At 34.4% G+C, this 15,633-nt stretch overlaps 1 protein-coding gene across 4 annotated transcripts; it reads right to left on the bottom strand.

The window, feature by feature from the left end:
* Positions 1-6,367: 6,367 nt before the first annotated feature.
* Positions 6,368-9,063, bottom strand: LOC110924821. 4 transcript variants are annotated; one of them, XR_004880870.1, is made up of 7 exons: positions 8,894-9,063; positions 7,611-7,861; positions 7,378-7,520; positions 7,122-7,297; positions 6,973-7,047; positions 6,868-6,903; positions 6,368-6,416 (listed from the first exon to the last, which is right to left on the bottom strand). XR_004880870.1 is itself a non-coding variant. In XM_035983858.1 (6 exons), exons 2-5 carry the CDS (start codon positions 7,678-7,680, stop codon positions 6,868-6,870), a joined length of 357 nt encoding a protein of 118 aa, XP_035839751.1. In that variant the 5' UTR covers positions 7,681-7,861; positions 8,894-9,057; the 3' UTR covers positions 6,368-6,416. The 4 variants fall into 4 exon arrangements, 1 of the variants encoding a protein (XP_035839751.1); XR_004880869.1 differs by having other exon boundaries at positions 7,378-7,861; XR_002584393.2 differs by having other exon boundaries at positions 7,378-7,765; positions 8,894-9,060.
* Positions 9,064-15,633: the final 6,570 nt, after the last annotated feature.

Raw genomic sequence — 15,633 nt, 5'->3', positions numbered from 1 at the left:
TGGATATGAGTTTTATTCTAGTATGCTATGTAAACAAACTTGTATACTCGCTCTTTGCTTTTGCATTGAACTCTATTTTAATACATGTTGCAGGTTGATTATTGAAGTATGGATGAATGATGAAACAAGTTAGGGTGGACTAGATACACACCTAGATTACTCTATCATTTTGTTTGTTAGGTTATGTTATGTTATGAAACAATGTTGTATTTCCTTTTGAATTATGTATGACATTTAGTTTTGAAATGAAATTTGAATTTAATTAAATATTGTCACATAGTGTTATGACGTCTCTAGCAATCTTCACACTTCGTCTCATCCCGATGTTTCCGCCATTGGTTGGGGTGTGACAGATTGGTATCAGAGCCATAACTATAGGGAATTAGGAAAATTGCCATGCTTTTGCCCTAATCTATAGTTCTAGGAATTTTGTCTCTTATTTGTTGTTTAAAACTTTTGTACTCTACCATGCATGCTTCCTAGCTACACTTTCTATTAAAATTATGTGCCTTTCCTAAGGCTAACACGAATACACTTATGCTATTTTCATACTCTTGTAACACCAACGGGAAGAATTTACCAAAATAGGCGTGAAACCCACAATTTGGTAAACGACTCTCATTCTACCTTTAATCTATTTTTGCATGAAATTTCACCATTAAGCTAGGAGTGACATCCACAACTTAATGGTAATTTCCATTTCAACTCTAGTGGACCATCGTCAAAGTGTCAAAATTTTATTTTGACCGACGAGTACCAACCACACTTAGGGTACGAAATCGTCAAGTTAGGGGTGAAACCCGCATCTCGTCGGTAAAGTCCCATTCCTCGATTTTTACTCTCGCCAAAGTCCCGAATGTTTCAATCGTTTAGAGATATGTAGTAACCGGAAGGGTATGATACCGTTAGTCGCTTCTCGATGAGAGTATCTTACTTATAGGCCAAAGCACAATATCTCTAATTCGAAAGAACTTTCGACCCACTTTGGAATAGTCGACGTTTCTCTACCCGAAACAATCCAATGTTTTATTGAGCCTCTCTTTTATGTATCTCAACTTATATGTGATTTTTATACTTGAACGTTCGTTCATTTCCAAATGTCGTTTTAATCATTTTGCACGTTATCGCAATCGCAATCGCGAACAATAATAATTCTTCTCGAACAAACTAAATTTACAATGCTTTCCTTATTCATGTTATGCTATGTGAAACCCATGATTATACTATGTGAGACGTCTTAATCTTTTATGTTATACATCTCGAGTTGAACCTTTTATGCTATATGACATTTTATGCCATGTGAATCAAGTGAACCCTTTATGCTATGTGACACCTTATGCTATATGATCAATTTCATTTTCTTAAACAAACATTATGACCAAGTCTCACCTATTCCCTCTTTTCGAATTCAAATTATTTTTTTTAAATTTCACTTTTACGCATATATCGTACAAATACTTTATCATACATTTATACATTATTCATATACATGATTTCACATAATTTTATTTATACCCCTTGTAACAATAAATGGAGACATATCATCAAGATGAGAGTGATTTCCTTACCTTGACGACTAACTCCGTTTCTTTTCTCATCTTACAACGACCTCGCCAACGAACTAGGGGTGATTCCCTTACCTAGGTGATCGTTACCACTATTTTCCTTAATAGACAATATTACGTAAACATGATCACGTTTATATCTAAATCATTTATCATTAGCCAAATCTCTATTTATTTCAACATGCATTGTTTATATGAACGAATTCCTTACTCTACAATCTATTTTTATATAGCTCACACACGCAAAATTCTTAACCTTTACCATAAACGCTTATTCCTTGATTTTCAAAATTTACGAAATGCTACTTATCAACCTAGTTGGTTTAATAAATCCTTTGCCAACGAAATTTTGTATTCAACGTAACTATTGAAAAAGACTCATCTTATGTCCTTAAACTAGAGATTTTCTATTTTCAATTGGGAATCAAACTAACTTTTCACGCACACCTACAAAATACTACCAATGTTATTCAATCATTTACTAAAATTTCTTTCAAAATCAGTAAAATGTTTTATTAAAGACGCTTTTTCAATAATCACTAAGATCGTATACCAAAATCCTTTTTCTTAAGAATCAACGTTGTCGCAAAAATCTCTAAACTTCGAATTTTTTTTCTTTAATGCAAGATTATTTAAAACGATGCAAACTTATTTACTTCTAGAACCTTTTCAACCATTATTCAAAACGTCAATTTAATTTAAAATGTATAGGCAAGGAAACTTCATAAGAACCAACCATCTTCAACGAATGTAAATCCTTTTTAAAACAAGAGTAGCATTTCCTTTCTTTCACAAAGTATAACACACATAACCAATATATATTTTATACTCTCTTTACATTTGTGAACTAGATTCTATATTTCATGTCAACTTAATCTATTTTGATTTTAATTAAACTTCACGCTTTGCTCAAACAACTATACATGCATACTATCTTACGTGTTTTAGTTTATATCTCACGACAAATCTGCATATACCCCACAGAACTTCTCGGCCTTTTAGATGCTTAATTTCGTATATTACGATTAATACCACATACAAAATTATTACTTATTACACTCATATCCATATTCGTATTTATACATCTTACGCTTACACATTTATGTTTATTTTCATAATCATATACATATTCATACACTTTATATTATACTCATGTTCACAAATTATACATTTACGCCATACTTATGTCCAAGTTTATATTCATAATAATACAATTATACTTACACTCACAATTACGTTTACGCTAATATTCGTATTCGTGTTTATACTCATATATCCTACTTGTACTTGTACCTATACAACTATGCTTAAACTTATATTCACATCCATATATTTTCCTCATACCAATACAATTATGTTTATACTTAAATTCATAGTTATACTCGCATTTATACGATTTATGTTAGACTCGTACTTATATATATACTCTCATTTATACGATTTACGTTTATGTTCACATTCATTCGTTTATGCTCAAATTTGTACTCACATTTATACTCATTTTTCATACACGCTATGCTTATACTTGTACTCATACTCCTGGCATGCGTTTTGTGTTTATGCTCTCGTGCGTGTTCGTATTTAAACTTATACTATGCTCATGCTTTTACACAAAATTTATACTTTCGCACCTATACGCGAGCGAAACCCTAGGGATTCGCTTACTTTGTTATACTATTTGGAACACAAACGTACTTATATGCTACATTTCTATACACTCGCAATCTTATTTTCAAAATTATGCATACCTTGATTCATACGCAACTAGTACAAGATATGCGGATCATGCGACGATTGGTATAATCGCGGGTGCACACGGGGTTATAGTAATGGTCGTATGAGAACCATGGAGCGTACTACTATGTTTGGTAAGGCACAGAACGTAACATTGCACGAAATATGAAACATATGCAACGTGATCAAAACATGGTGGATACGCCACTGGTACTTCCTATATATAAGTGTTTTCACCATGTTACCAAAATTTCATAAAACGTGCTATGAGAAATTCAGTGTTTTACAGATCATTTAGACCTGTTATAACCTTAGACAACTCACAAACGCATTATATCCGATTATCCATGACGAGACCTCATCTTTTCCCTACGTATTCCTAAATTTCGGGACGAAATTTCCTAAAGGAGGGGAGACTGTAACGCTCCGCATTTTCGAACCCTTCTTGTTTTAGCAAGTCATGTTGTACTTTCCATATTTAGACACTTGTACTCTCTTTGTAATCTACTTTCGTTTCATTAGTAATTCGAGACTATTATGAAAACGAAGCTATTTTATTCATGTTTGTGTTTAGACTTATGTGCAATGTTCACGTTTGAACGATATATTATCATAGACTCCCGATTCGTTATTTCGCTTAATGCTCGTTAAACAAGTTGAAACTTGTAAAATAATGAAACTCGAAAGTTTCATGAAGTTAATCGTTAAAAATCTTTTATCCTTATAAATATGGTTATTTATAAATTGTTTAGTTAATTAAATTAATTAATTTTACAATTTAAAAAAAAAAGTTTATTTTTATAATAATCTAGTTAGACTCGTTAGATTTTAAAGTTAGTAAACTAACCTAGTTAGTTTGTTTCATAAAGTTAGTTTTCTTACTAAACAAAATAACCCAACATTAGTTTTAATTAAAGTCTAGGGATTATTTGAGTAATTAACCGAAACTTTAAACTACAGGGGTTGTTTATGTATTTCCTGAAAGTTTCATGTGGGAAACTAAAAGAAATTAATTAAAAAAAAATAGATGCAGACCCCAGGACTCGAACCCGGGTCTGTACCCTCACACACACGCGCATTAACCAGCTGAGCTGGGACTCCTCATTGAACAATATCAGCCCAGTAAAATATATATCAACTCGTTAAAATGACCTGATTCACAGCCCAGCGCGGACAGACTCGTTTTGGGCGGGTTTTTGGTGAGTTTTTGAGTTTTAAATCATGTTTTAACATTAATTACTCAACCACAACCTAACCTAAACCTTCTCCTATAAATACCACACTAATCCAAGTCCTAAACACTTTACAAACACTCTCTAATCTCTCCAAAACACTCTCAAATTCAAGCTCAAAGCTGCATTTTCGGGCAGATTGATACACCTACACTAAAAGTGGTATAACTTGCTCATTTCTTAACGAAATTGCTTGATTCTTTTTCCTACTTGCTTGGTTAATCATGTAGTTTGATTCCTTGACTTCTCCTTGGAGAAATCAGACCTGGAATTGCTCCGAAATTGACCAAAAACTTTCTGTTTTGTTTCAAACTTATGCAAACTTCATCCAACTTGTGTGAAACACATCTCAAACCAATGTCCTAATGCTTACAACCTCTCTTATGGTTGGTTAAGCTTAAAAACATGGTTGAGACATCTAAATCAGAGGTTAAAACCTCATAAACTTTCTGTTTTTAATTAGGGTTTTACCCACAAGTAATGTTCAAGTGTGAAACTTGTTGAATGTGTGATGGTTGGATTAGCTTGGGCTATCCTTCATAAGAATCCACTCATTACTTGATGTTTTGCTATAGATTAGTTGTTGTTAATACCTTGATACTTGTATGTTCATGACCCTCCTTGTTGTTTATAACAACAAGTGTAGTGGTGAACAATAGAGGTGCCTAAATGGAAGCTTGTTCTTCCTACCTCATGTATGTATTCCATGACACAAAGAGGTACCTAAATGGAGAAATTAATCTCCTACCTCATGCTTGAATCATAAGACTTGTAAACTATATAATATCTAAGTTATTCTATATGTATACATCTAAGTAACTAAGACTTGATGATGACTTAATAGTTATTTGTTGAGTGGACGTTACATCATCTATGACCATGCCCTTGTTACGACTCTAATGGATCTTAGAATCCATGAAATCATACCAACTCTTTTGAGTTTCAATAGTGTCAAGAACAAGAGTTATGTGTACAAGATGATTATTTTCACCTATGTTACTTTCTATATATTTTAAAAACTCCGAATCTATAATCTTCCGTTATACGCCAAACTCACACACCTACGTTTCCTTGTGTAGAAGGACAAGGTGCTCCGAACTAATTCATCTACAAACTTGCTCTCGGAACTTCAAGTCACCACTTGTAAACCGTGAGTATACTCGAACCCATTTTTACTTTTAACACTTTGGGTGCAACATGTATTCTATATTAAACGCACATGACACTTGAAACTTATTTGAAACTTAATCTATCCATTTAAACATGAAACATGAAACTTGTGAATCTTGAGACTATTTTTGTGCTATGTGAACGTTTAATTCTTGTGTGTAGTTCCGCCTTAACAATAGTAGCGCTATAGGAGTAATGCACCTCCCCGTTAGTCTTTGGGGTATTGTTAGGAGGAGACATATCAACCTCCCGTGAAACTTTGGGTTAGGTACTTTAACGCATTGGGAAACTTGGGCTATCACTTGGACTACGTAAACTAGCACGTTGAAACTATTTTAATATGTTCATGTTGGATATGAGTTTTATTCTAGTATGCTATGTAAACAAACTTGTATACTCGCTCTTTGCTTTTGCATTGAACTCTATTTTAATACATGTTGCAGGTTGATTATTGAAGTATGGATGAATGATGAAACAAGTTAGGGTGGACTAGATACACACCTAGATTACTCTATCATTTTGTTTGTTAGGTTATGTTATGAAACAATGTTGTATTTCCTTTTGAATTATGTATGACATTTAGTTTTGAAATGAAATTTGAATTTAATTAAATATTGTCACACTTCGTCTCATCCCGATGTTTCCGCCATTGGTTGGGGTGTGACATCTATCTTTCAAATGCCATCTTCTCATGAAACTTTTATCCAGCACACACCTATTAAGATAAAAGCATAAGTGAACAACTTATCTAAGAACAACAGCAACAGATAAACAAATTGAATATAGTAGGTGCTTTAAATATGATTATAGAAACTATGCTATTACAATAGCAATCTAATTACAAAACAAAACATAGGAGGCCCATTCGACCCGTTTTCATTTTTGCTAAATCTTTTAATAAACCGGTTTCATATGTAGCCTTAAATAATTGGCCAATCAAAATCACTCGATAAACAGCGGTTTCCAACCTCTATTCACGATACCGACTCATTCGAGTCTTGACTTTTTAAGAACTTCACAACAATGTGAAAACGTGTCAAACCAGACCAGACCGAACCAAACGGGTTTGGTTCGACCCAAAAATCATAACAAAACTCGTCACCATGCTTAAAACATCGTTTGATTCGTGAATAGATCTATCATGCAGTGTAGAGTACTGGACTAACCTACAGCACGTGTAGAGCTCCATAAACCGTAGCCGCCTGCACAAACATTCATCCAATCAAAAAACATAATACACATGAAACTATAAAACTGTCAGTGACATCAACCTCAATATGTGCATAATTTGGATTCCCTTTTGAATTAACATACAACTTGTGTGACTCATCTACACCATACTGCAACTGCACACAACAAAACCACAACCGAATCATTACAAAACTCAAAAACCGCCAACAAAATCCACAAACAACAATACCTCATCTCCTTTGCAAAGAACAACCACAAGGATCCCATGTATCGGCTCAGTTACAAGTAAACGGATCGAAATGGCAAGAAAAGAAAATAAGACATTTATACCCGATGCGGGCTTGGGCTTATTGTTAATGGGTTTTGTAACAGCAGTGGCCCCTGTGGTTGGAACTTCTACAGCAGCTGCAAACGCAATACAATAAAAAGTTAAAATGCAGTGTTGGATGATATAATAAAATGAAACAGGATATATGCGGACATACATTGAAAGTCTGCCCATAGATCATTTGTAGAATAAGCTGCTTCCGGAACTTTCTCAGTATATAATCAGAATTTGTCATTATAATAAAGTGAAAAGGAGATATGCAGACATACATTGCAAATTCTGATTATATACCTGAAGAAGCTGATTATACAAACTTATAATGATCAATAGTTCCCAAACCAACAGAATTATGAATCATAATTATAAAAAAAAAGTGAAATAAATAAATACTTGTCCACCAGATAAAAGCAGCACAACCAGTTTTCCATCTGATATTGCTTTTAATCCCATTTTCCACCATTTTTCTCTATCTTCAAGCTTTCTATCCTCCACAGTTGACACAAAACTTTCCGGCATTGGCTCCATGGCAGCAGCCGGTACTTCACCTGAGATTATCACGAACAAAATTAGGACATAATATAAGAATAATAATCGGAAAACTAACATTTCGTAGGGTTTTCGGGTTCCGTTGAGTACTTCACCTGAGATTATCACGAACAAAATTAACTTCATACATAGGGCTGTAAACGAACCGAACGAACACGAACAAGGCCTTGTTCGTGTTCGTTCGTTAAGGAAATAAATGTGTTCACGAACGGTTCATGAACACTTACCGAACGAGATTTTATGTTCGTGTTCGTTCATTAAGGAAATGAGCGTGTTCGCGAACGGTTCACGAACACAAACGAGCACAAATAAATTTGGTAAACGCGACGAAGGATAAAGATAGATGGCCCAGAGAGTAGCACTCGAACTTGAATCCCTTATTGTGGAACGGAGGTCGATCGTATTCGTGGATGTAAATAATGAGAAATGAAAGGGAAATAATGTATAAACAAGGTGAAAGTGGGTTTCCTAGTTTAATTGTTAGGGAAATAAAATAAATAAAAGTTTAATAATATAAAAAGTACAAATAAAATATAAGAAAGTACAAAGATCTTCATTTAAAATACAAACATACGAACATAAACGAACGCAAATCAACTAATGTTCACGAACACGTTCACGAACACCTTACCGAACATTCACGAACACAATCGAACGAACGAGACCTCTGTTCATGTTCGTTCATTTAACTAATCGAACGAAATTTCTTGTTCATGTTCGTTCGTTTATTAAACAAACGAACATAAACGAACTTCCCGCCGAACGGTTCACGAACTGTTCGCTGAACGTTCGGTTCATTTACAACCCTATTCATACATCAACATGTGCGTATATATTTGTGTCTGTATAAATATAAGTGTATGTATAAGTGTGTGTGTGTAACACAATAACAAATCCAGAATCATCCAAAACTTTCGCCAGATCTAACCCTAGATCTCGGTTCGCACATCCTTCAATCGTACATCAAAGCTCCACCTGGTCTGACGGAAGCTACAAGCACCGAGTTTGTGGAGATGAGGGCGATGAAGATGTGTTCGGTCTTGTTTCCAGTCTTCACCAAAAAAGAAGGTGAAGAAAAACCTAGAGATATGGTGATAAGGATATATTAGGATGAAAATTACACATACCTGAGCACAACGCTACTTCCGATCTTCTGTATACCTCTTTCTTTCTCCCTCTCTCTAACATTCTCTCTTCTCTTGTTCTCTCTATCCTCTGCAAATGAAAAATGAAAAGAAGACAGGGATGTATGGGGAATTGGGTATGAGCGGGAGTTGAAAATTGAATGGACGGTGCAGATCCCAATCCGTGTGGTGTGCTTCTTTGAAAATGGACGGTGCAGATCTCAATCCGTGTTTATTTGAGTAGAAGGGTATAAGTGGAAAGTGATATTTTATGGTGCTTAAAAGACTTGTACATCATGCTTTAGGGATGTTTTAAGGGAATTTTTATGACTTTAAGAAGTCCTTCGGATATGTATTATAAAGTAGTATAGATATATATATATATATTATGTGATAACCAGTGTTTGTGTCCTCCTCAATATCATGCGAACACCTCTTTGATATTTATTTCAAATGAAAAATAAATATGGTATTATTAGATATCTAAGTTAAATGCGAAACCAATTAAAACGTCATTTTAATTTAATGTTACTAAAATAAATTTTATCCATATATACCTTATTCCATCTCCATTAATCTTGCAACTATTTTTATAACTTTTTTTAATCATTTGATTTAGGGTGTTCTTTGTAACACCTCGTAAAATCATGTCTAATATAATAAAGACACCTGTCATGAACTTTAAACGTGTAAGGAATTGGTTCCGAGAGACTAAAATTGTTAGACAATGTAAATATGTAAGTAAAAGGATCCAAAGTGTCAACATGCCATTCTTGTGCCTCTGATTGACCTCACACGACGTTCGTATTCTTTAACGAATAAATTATTGAACACAGAAAGTCGTTTGTGTTTAAAATAAGGATCTTACGAAACATAGGGGTTAAAAGTGTTAACATGTTAAAAGTTACCTCTGAATGACCTTTTAACGATCCCAAAAACATTGTAATAATTGTATATTTTGCTCTCAAGAATATTGGATAATAATTTTGTGGAGTTTCGAAGGAAGACAAGACTTTTCGGGTGATCGTACAACTAACCGGGAGCTTAACGGAGTTAGGTTATGACCCAAGGTCCTTAATAGTTAACTATGGGGGTCCTAAATGCAATAAATAGAAGTTAAATAAACTTATTTTTGGACCAGGGACTGAAATTGCAAAGTCGGCAAAGTTTTTACCGGAATTACCCATTGTCACGGCCCGCGTAGACTCCTTAAAAGTCTTACGCGGCCCGCGTGGAAGTGCCAGATGCAGAAAACATGCACAGCTGCAGGTTCAGTCAGTTCCACCGCCTTTGCATGCAATTTTTCGATACCAGGGTCTGAGCCAACAGTTTTTCATGCACTAGGGACACAGGGGATCATCTAGTTACTGTAGATTTGCAGATGGAATGATCTTGGAGCTCTAAAAATCCTATATAAGGCACTTGTTCTTCACTTGTTCATTTGCACACTTGAAAAATTACTTCACAACTCATTCTCGGGAGTCCCTTGGAGCTCTAGGAAGCTTTCCTCAGTTCAATATTCGTGCTAAGTACTTTAGTAAGTGTTCTTAGCTCCCTAAGTTTAAGTTTTAAGAGCTTAATGACCGAAAGTCAAAGTTATCGTAATTAAGCTTGGACTTTGTGATTAATCACAAACGGTCCAGCCATTATTCGAATTGAAAGTGGCTATGAGTTGGTAATTATGTAGGTAATAAACCCTTAAAAGGGCACCTACTGATTATCATTTTACTTGATCAATTGTCGGGTCAAACTTATTTATAAAAAGTCAACAGAATCAATTTTTACAAATAAATTCATAACCAACAATGCAGAGGTTATGGAAGATGTTTTAACATTAAAATAACTTGGTAAATAATATAAGAATATGTCTAAGCATGTTCAACCCGACAATTCTGAGTTTAGGCTCGGTTCGGAATCGAAAGTCGCAAAAGTAGACTTTTGCTTTGACTTTAAGTTCTAACCCGAATTAGCTTGTTTTAGATATGCCTTAGGGTTCCTTTAGAACCATATTATAGGTTAGTATAACCCTCTGAGGTTATACAACTTGGTTCCATAGAAATCCTAGTTTATTGCATGTTTTCGTTAAATGCTTAAAAGTTGACCATTATGCCCTTTTGATATTAAAACGAGATTTTTGAAAATGTGAGAGGACAAAAACCTTTATTACTGATATTTAAGTATGTCCTAAAAGTTTGACATCAGATAATGGTCTAAAATAGAAGATATGCGCGATATCGTAAAATGCAAGCTTTTTATTAATTAAACGACATTTTTGGCATAAAACCTATTTAAACCCAAATTTTGACACCAAAATTTCTACCCACTATTATTATATAATATTTAGGGATTTTTGAAAATTTTTGTTAAATTTTAAACTGATCATAACATAGGGTTCTTGCATTAACTCAGTAATTGACGGTTATGCCCTTTTTGCTAATAAAATGAGTTTTACACATCCTTTACATATCAAACCTTTTCCTACTGATTTTATACAATAAATAAATTATTTTAAACAGTAGAGGCTGATTAAAATATCATATTTTCTTAATCAACCCGAATACAGTCAAATACCGACTTTTATGCGATTTAGGCGTATAGTATGGTGTAAAACCATATTTATAACCTAAGACTTGTTACCTACTGATGTTATGAATAAATTTTTATACTTTAACAGTAAGTAAAAGTTTTGAACTCAGATTTCCAAATTTGGCCCTTTTAACAAATGTGAAATGACCAAAATGCCCCTACGGTGCATAGTTTGGCCATAAATGATAAATTTCACATATATATGATATCTTACTGATATAACTTATTAAAACAAATACTTTTACTGATTATTTTAGACCAGAACCTCAGATTACTATTTAACCTCTTTTATAAACTTTAAAATGACCAAAATACCCTTTCGGGGCTTAATTTGATTTTAAATTCATTTTGGGGATAATGGAAGGTATCCTACTGATATCATAATATATTTTAAGTATATTAACTTATGGAACCTGTACATGACTTATTTGGTTACCCATTATGCATATTCGCGTTCGGTACGATTTATGTAACTAGTTTGCATAAATTAACCGAAACGGATCAAACCTTATCATTTTCACATCAAAATCCAGAATGTGTTTAGTTTACCCATATTATACAAGTCTTCATACTTGTCGGGTCTAAATCAAATTCTAATCCGCTCTTCGCTTAATCTTGTGTTTTTGAACCGTAAGCCTTTCATTAAAACTAACCGGTCAGAGTTTTAACTTAAGTAAGACCCGTTAGGAATCTAATAGGTTATTAAAACCTTTGTTCCAGATCTAGGAGCCCAGTAAAAGCTATCTGCACTTGCTGATTGTTATACGGCTGAGATTAAATTTATATTTTGCTCAGGTAAATACTTTTAACTTATTTTCCGTTATACGGGCTTGGGATACGGTATTATAATAATACCGCTTGGTCGGGTATGTAGTTATTTAAATTGGATTGTGATTAATACATTTACATAACCCGTTTTAATCTGTTATGTTTGAAGTAATGCCTTTGGGGGGGGGGGGTTAATGAACATGTCCTGGATATCCTCGGCACATTTATTAGAAATGGCCACGGCTTAAGCACGAGGTGTAATCATACATCTGACAGTTGCGTATGTATAAACAGTATCTCACTCTCTTGTGGGCATATACGTGTGGTGTGTCAATTAATCTAATCCGGCTCTTCTAACCGGGTCCTGAATGGACGACAAACATATAAATCTGTATACAAGATTATTTTTAAATAACTGTCCCAAGTTATAAAAGATTTTATGCCTTGTGCATCCAAATTAATTTTATAAATGTTTTCAAAAAGAGTCAGTTAATTGTATTTACCAGTGTAAACTGACGTATTTTCAAAAAGGTTAACTGCAGGTACTAAGCGTAATGGGCTGGAACTCCTGAGTGAATAAATAAAGAGTCTTACAAGCTTTTATCACTTTAAGTCTGTTGAACAATACTTCTTTTGTTTTGATCCGCCTGTGGATCCATCTTACAATCCGTTTGTAATATTTTATGTTACTTTCAAATTGGTTTGTAATATTATTACTTTAGACTTCCCCTGTGCATTGAACTATGATTATTTGACTTTGATGATATCAACTACGTCACGATACTCCCCACCGGGCCCACCAGTAATACGTGGAAATATCAGGCTGTGACGTTCTTCGTGGTGAAAATGGAGATAGGTGGAAGCAAGAAAATAAATGAAGAGTAAATTACAAGTTTTGTCCTTTATGTTTGTCTCAAATTTCAGGTGTTGTCCTTTACCTTTAAAATTGATGACTTTTGTCCTTAATGTTTGATGGCAAACCCAGTTATAATTTTCAGTTAAATTATGTCATGTGCACTGCACAAGAGGGTAGAACGGTCATTTCACCTCCCACTTGTCTTTCCCCCCTCTTTCATACCCTGGTAAGACTCCAAACATTTCACTTATGCACATTCATCATCCCTTACCTTTCAATCTTAGGGTTTTAGCCACTGAAGAACAATGATCAGAATTCCCAATGTCGAAGGATGAAGAAGGTTGGTTTATCAGTGATAACCTTGACAATGAAAGTGTTGTTGAACTGTATGGTAAGTTACAAACTTCCTTCATAACCCTAGTTTCAATTTTGGGATAACATGTTGTGGTTTTGTTGATCATGAGTTGATTAATAACATAAATATAGAAAATTTGCAGATGGTTTTCCTAATTTCTTTAGCATTTGCTTTTATCATGGTGGTAGGCTAACATCACCTCCTGGACGCACATATGTAGGAGGCAAGATCAGTTATGTTGACTTGATTGATATTGATAAGTTTTCTATACATGAAGTCGACTACAACAATGGGATCTACCCTGTTGCTTATGCAATTGTGGAATCTGAAAACAAAGAGTCATGGATTTGGCTCTTAGAGATTTTAGGTGATGATCTTGGTTTAGGAAGTAACTCAAATTTCACTTTCATAAGTGATAGGCAAAAGGTACTCTCTTTTACTTTCATAACTAACTCAATATCTATGTTTAGTGTTGCTTCTATTTGCAATATATTGTTTGTGCAGGGAATACTTCCTCACAAAACTGTTTCCTTGTGCTGAGCATCAATATTGTCTTCGCCACATACATGAAAATATGAAAGTTAGTTTCAAAGGAGATCTTTACAAGGAGAAGCTTTGGAAGTGTGTTGCTGCAACAACGGTTCCAGAATTTACACTTGCTATGGATGACTTGAAGGCTTTCAACAAGAAAGCTCACTTATGGTTGTCAAAGATTCCTTCTTTACATTGGTCAAGGTCTCATGTTTCAGGTATTTTTTTAGTTTCTCAAACTTTGGTTGTCAAATATTCCTGTTTTACAAGAAAGATAACTTATGTATTCATTTGTTCCACCTTTGGGCACAGGGAGGGCTGTTTCTGATATAGTACTTAATAACATGTGTGAGGTTTTCAATGGAAAGATAGTAGAAGGCAGGGACAAGCCTATCATATCTGCATTGAATACATAAGGGAGTATCTAATGAGGAGAATAGTAACTGTGTTGAACTTAATAGAGAAACATGAAGGCTTGCTTACACCCAAGGCAACAGAAGTTTTTGAGGGGATCAAAAGAGATGCAACCTCTTACCATGTTCAGTGGAATGGAGGGGATTACTATCAGGTCAGTGGAAATCCAAATCATGCTCGTGTGGTGAATTTGACTGCAAGGACATGTAGTTGCAGAGGCTGGGAAATAACATGTAATATTGATTTTTTGAAGTTGGTTTTTGTTAACTGGATGTTGGTTTAAAGGTTTAGTATGGTTTATAGGAGTGCCATGCAGACATGTTGTGGCTGCAATTTGGGAGAAAGTTGCTAATGGAGGCAGCGTGGGTGCTTTGGAGAGTTAGGTACATCTGGTTTATACAATGGAAAGGTGGAAACATGTATACTCTTTTAGGGTGAACCCTATTGTAACATCCCGAAAACGGGTTTGGTAATCAAACTCCGTTAATACTAAAAGACGGGTAAAGTACCGTTAGTAGTAAAAATAACCCGATAAACATTTGGATTTAAATAAGAAATCCTAATATTAAATACAAGCGAATCAAAGTTTTAAGGAATTGAGTTTATAAGAGCCCGAGTTAACGGGACTTAAAATAAAACGGGTTATAACTCCCGGGACCCACCAAGTAACTAGGAATATTAACCTAGTTAGTTAGTGTCTTGACATAATAGAACAAATATGGTTAAAATACCCTTTAAATAACTTGTGTAAAGTTGAGGGACTAAACATGGGCAAATGTAATGAAGTTTAATTAAATAAAAAAAATTAAAACACAAAATACAATACGTGTGTTGATGTCTGCGATTTCATCAGAACCACAAGGAGCTCTCAAAACTCAACCCTAAACTTCAAGAAATTCATCAAATTGAAGGGGCAAATCAAGCTCGAATCGAAATCCAAACATAGATTAGTGATCACCTCAGTAAAGGGATCTTGAGGTATGCGAAATTTTACTATGTGGCTCCATCTTAAATTTTAGATGAACTTGTGAGATTCGAATCTGAGCTTGCATGTTCGTTGTTTGGATGAAATTAGGGATGAAACAATGTCTAGGAGTAAACCCTAGTCATTTATTTGTTGAATTGATGTTCATGGTTGTGAATTCATGATCATACACTCATGTGTCAAGTGGGTTTTGTAGAATTATGCTAAACACTAGAATTATCTTTGTTAACCTAGTGTATTTGAGTTCC

The sequence above is a fragment of the Helianthus annuus genome, chromosome 15, assembly GCF_002127325.2.
Source record: "Helianthus annuus cultivar XRQ/B chromosome 15, HanXRQr2.0-SUNRISE, whole genome shotgun sequence".
Lineage (NCBI taxonomy): Eukaryota > Viridiplantae > Streptophyta > Magnoliopsida > Asterales > Asteraceae > Helianthus > Helianthus annuus.
The sequence above is the reverse complement of the archived record's forward strand: the minus strand, read 5'-3'. Positions and strand labels throughout refer to the sequence as shown.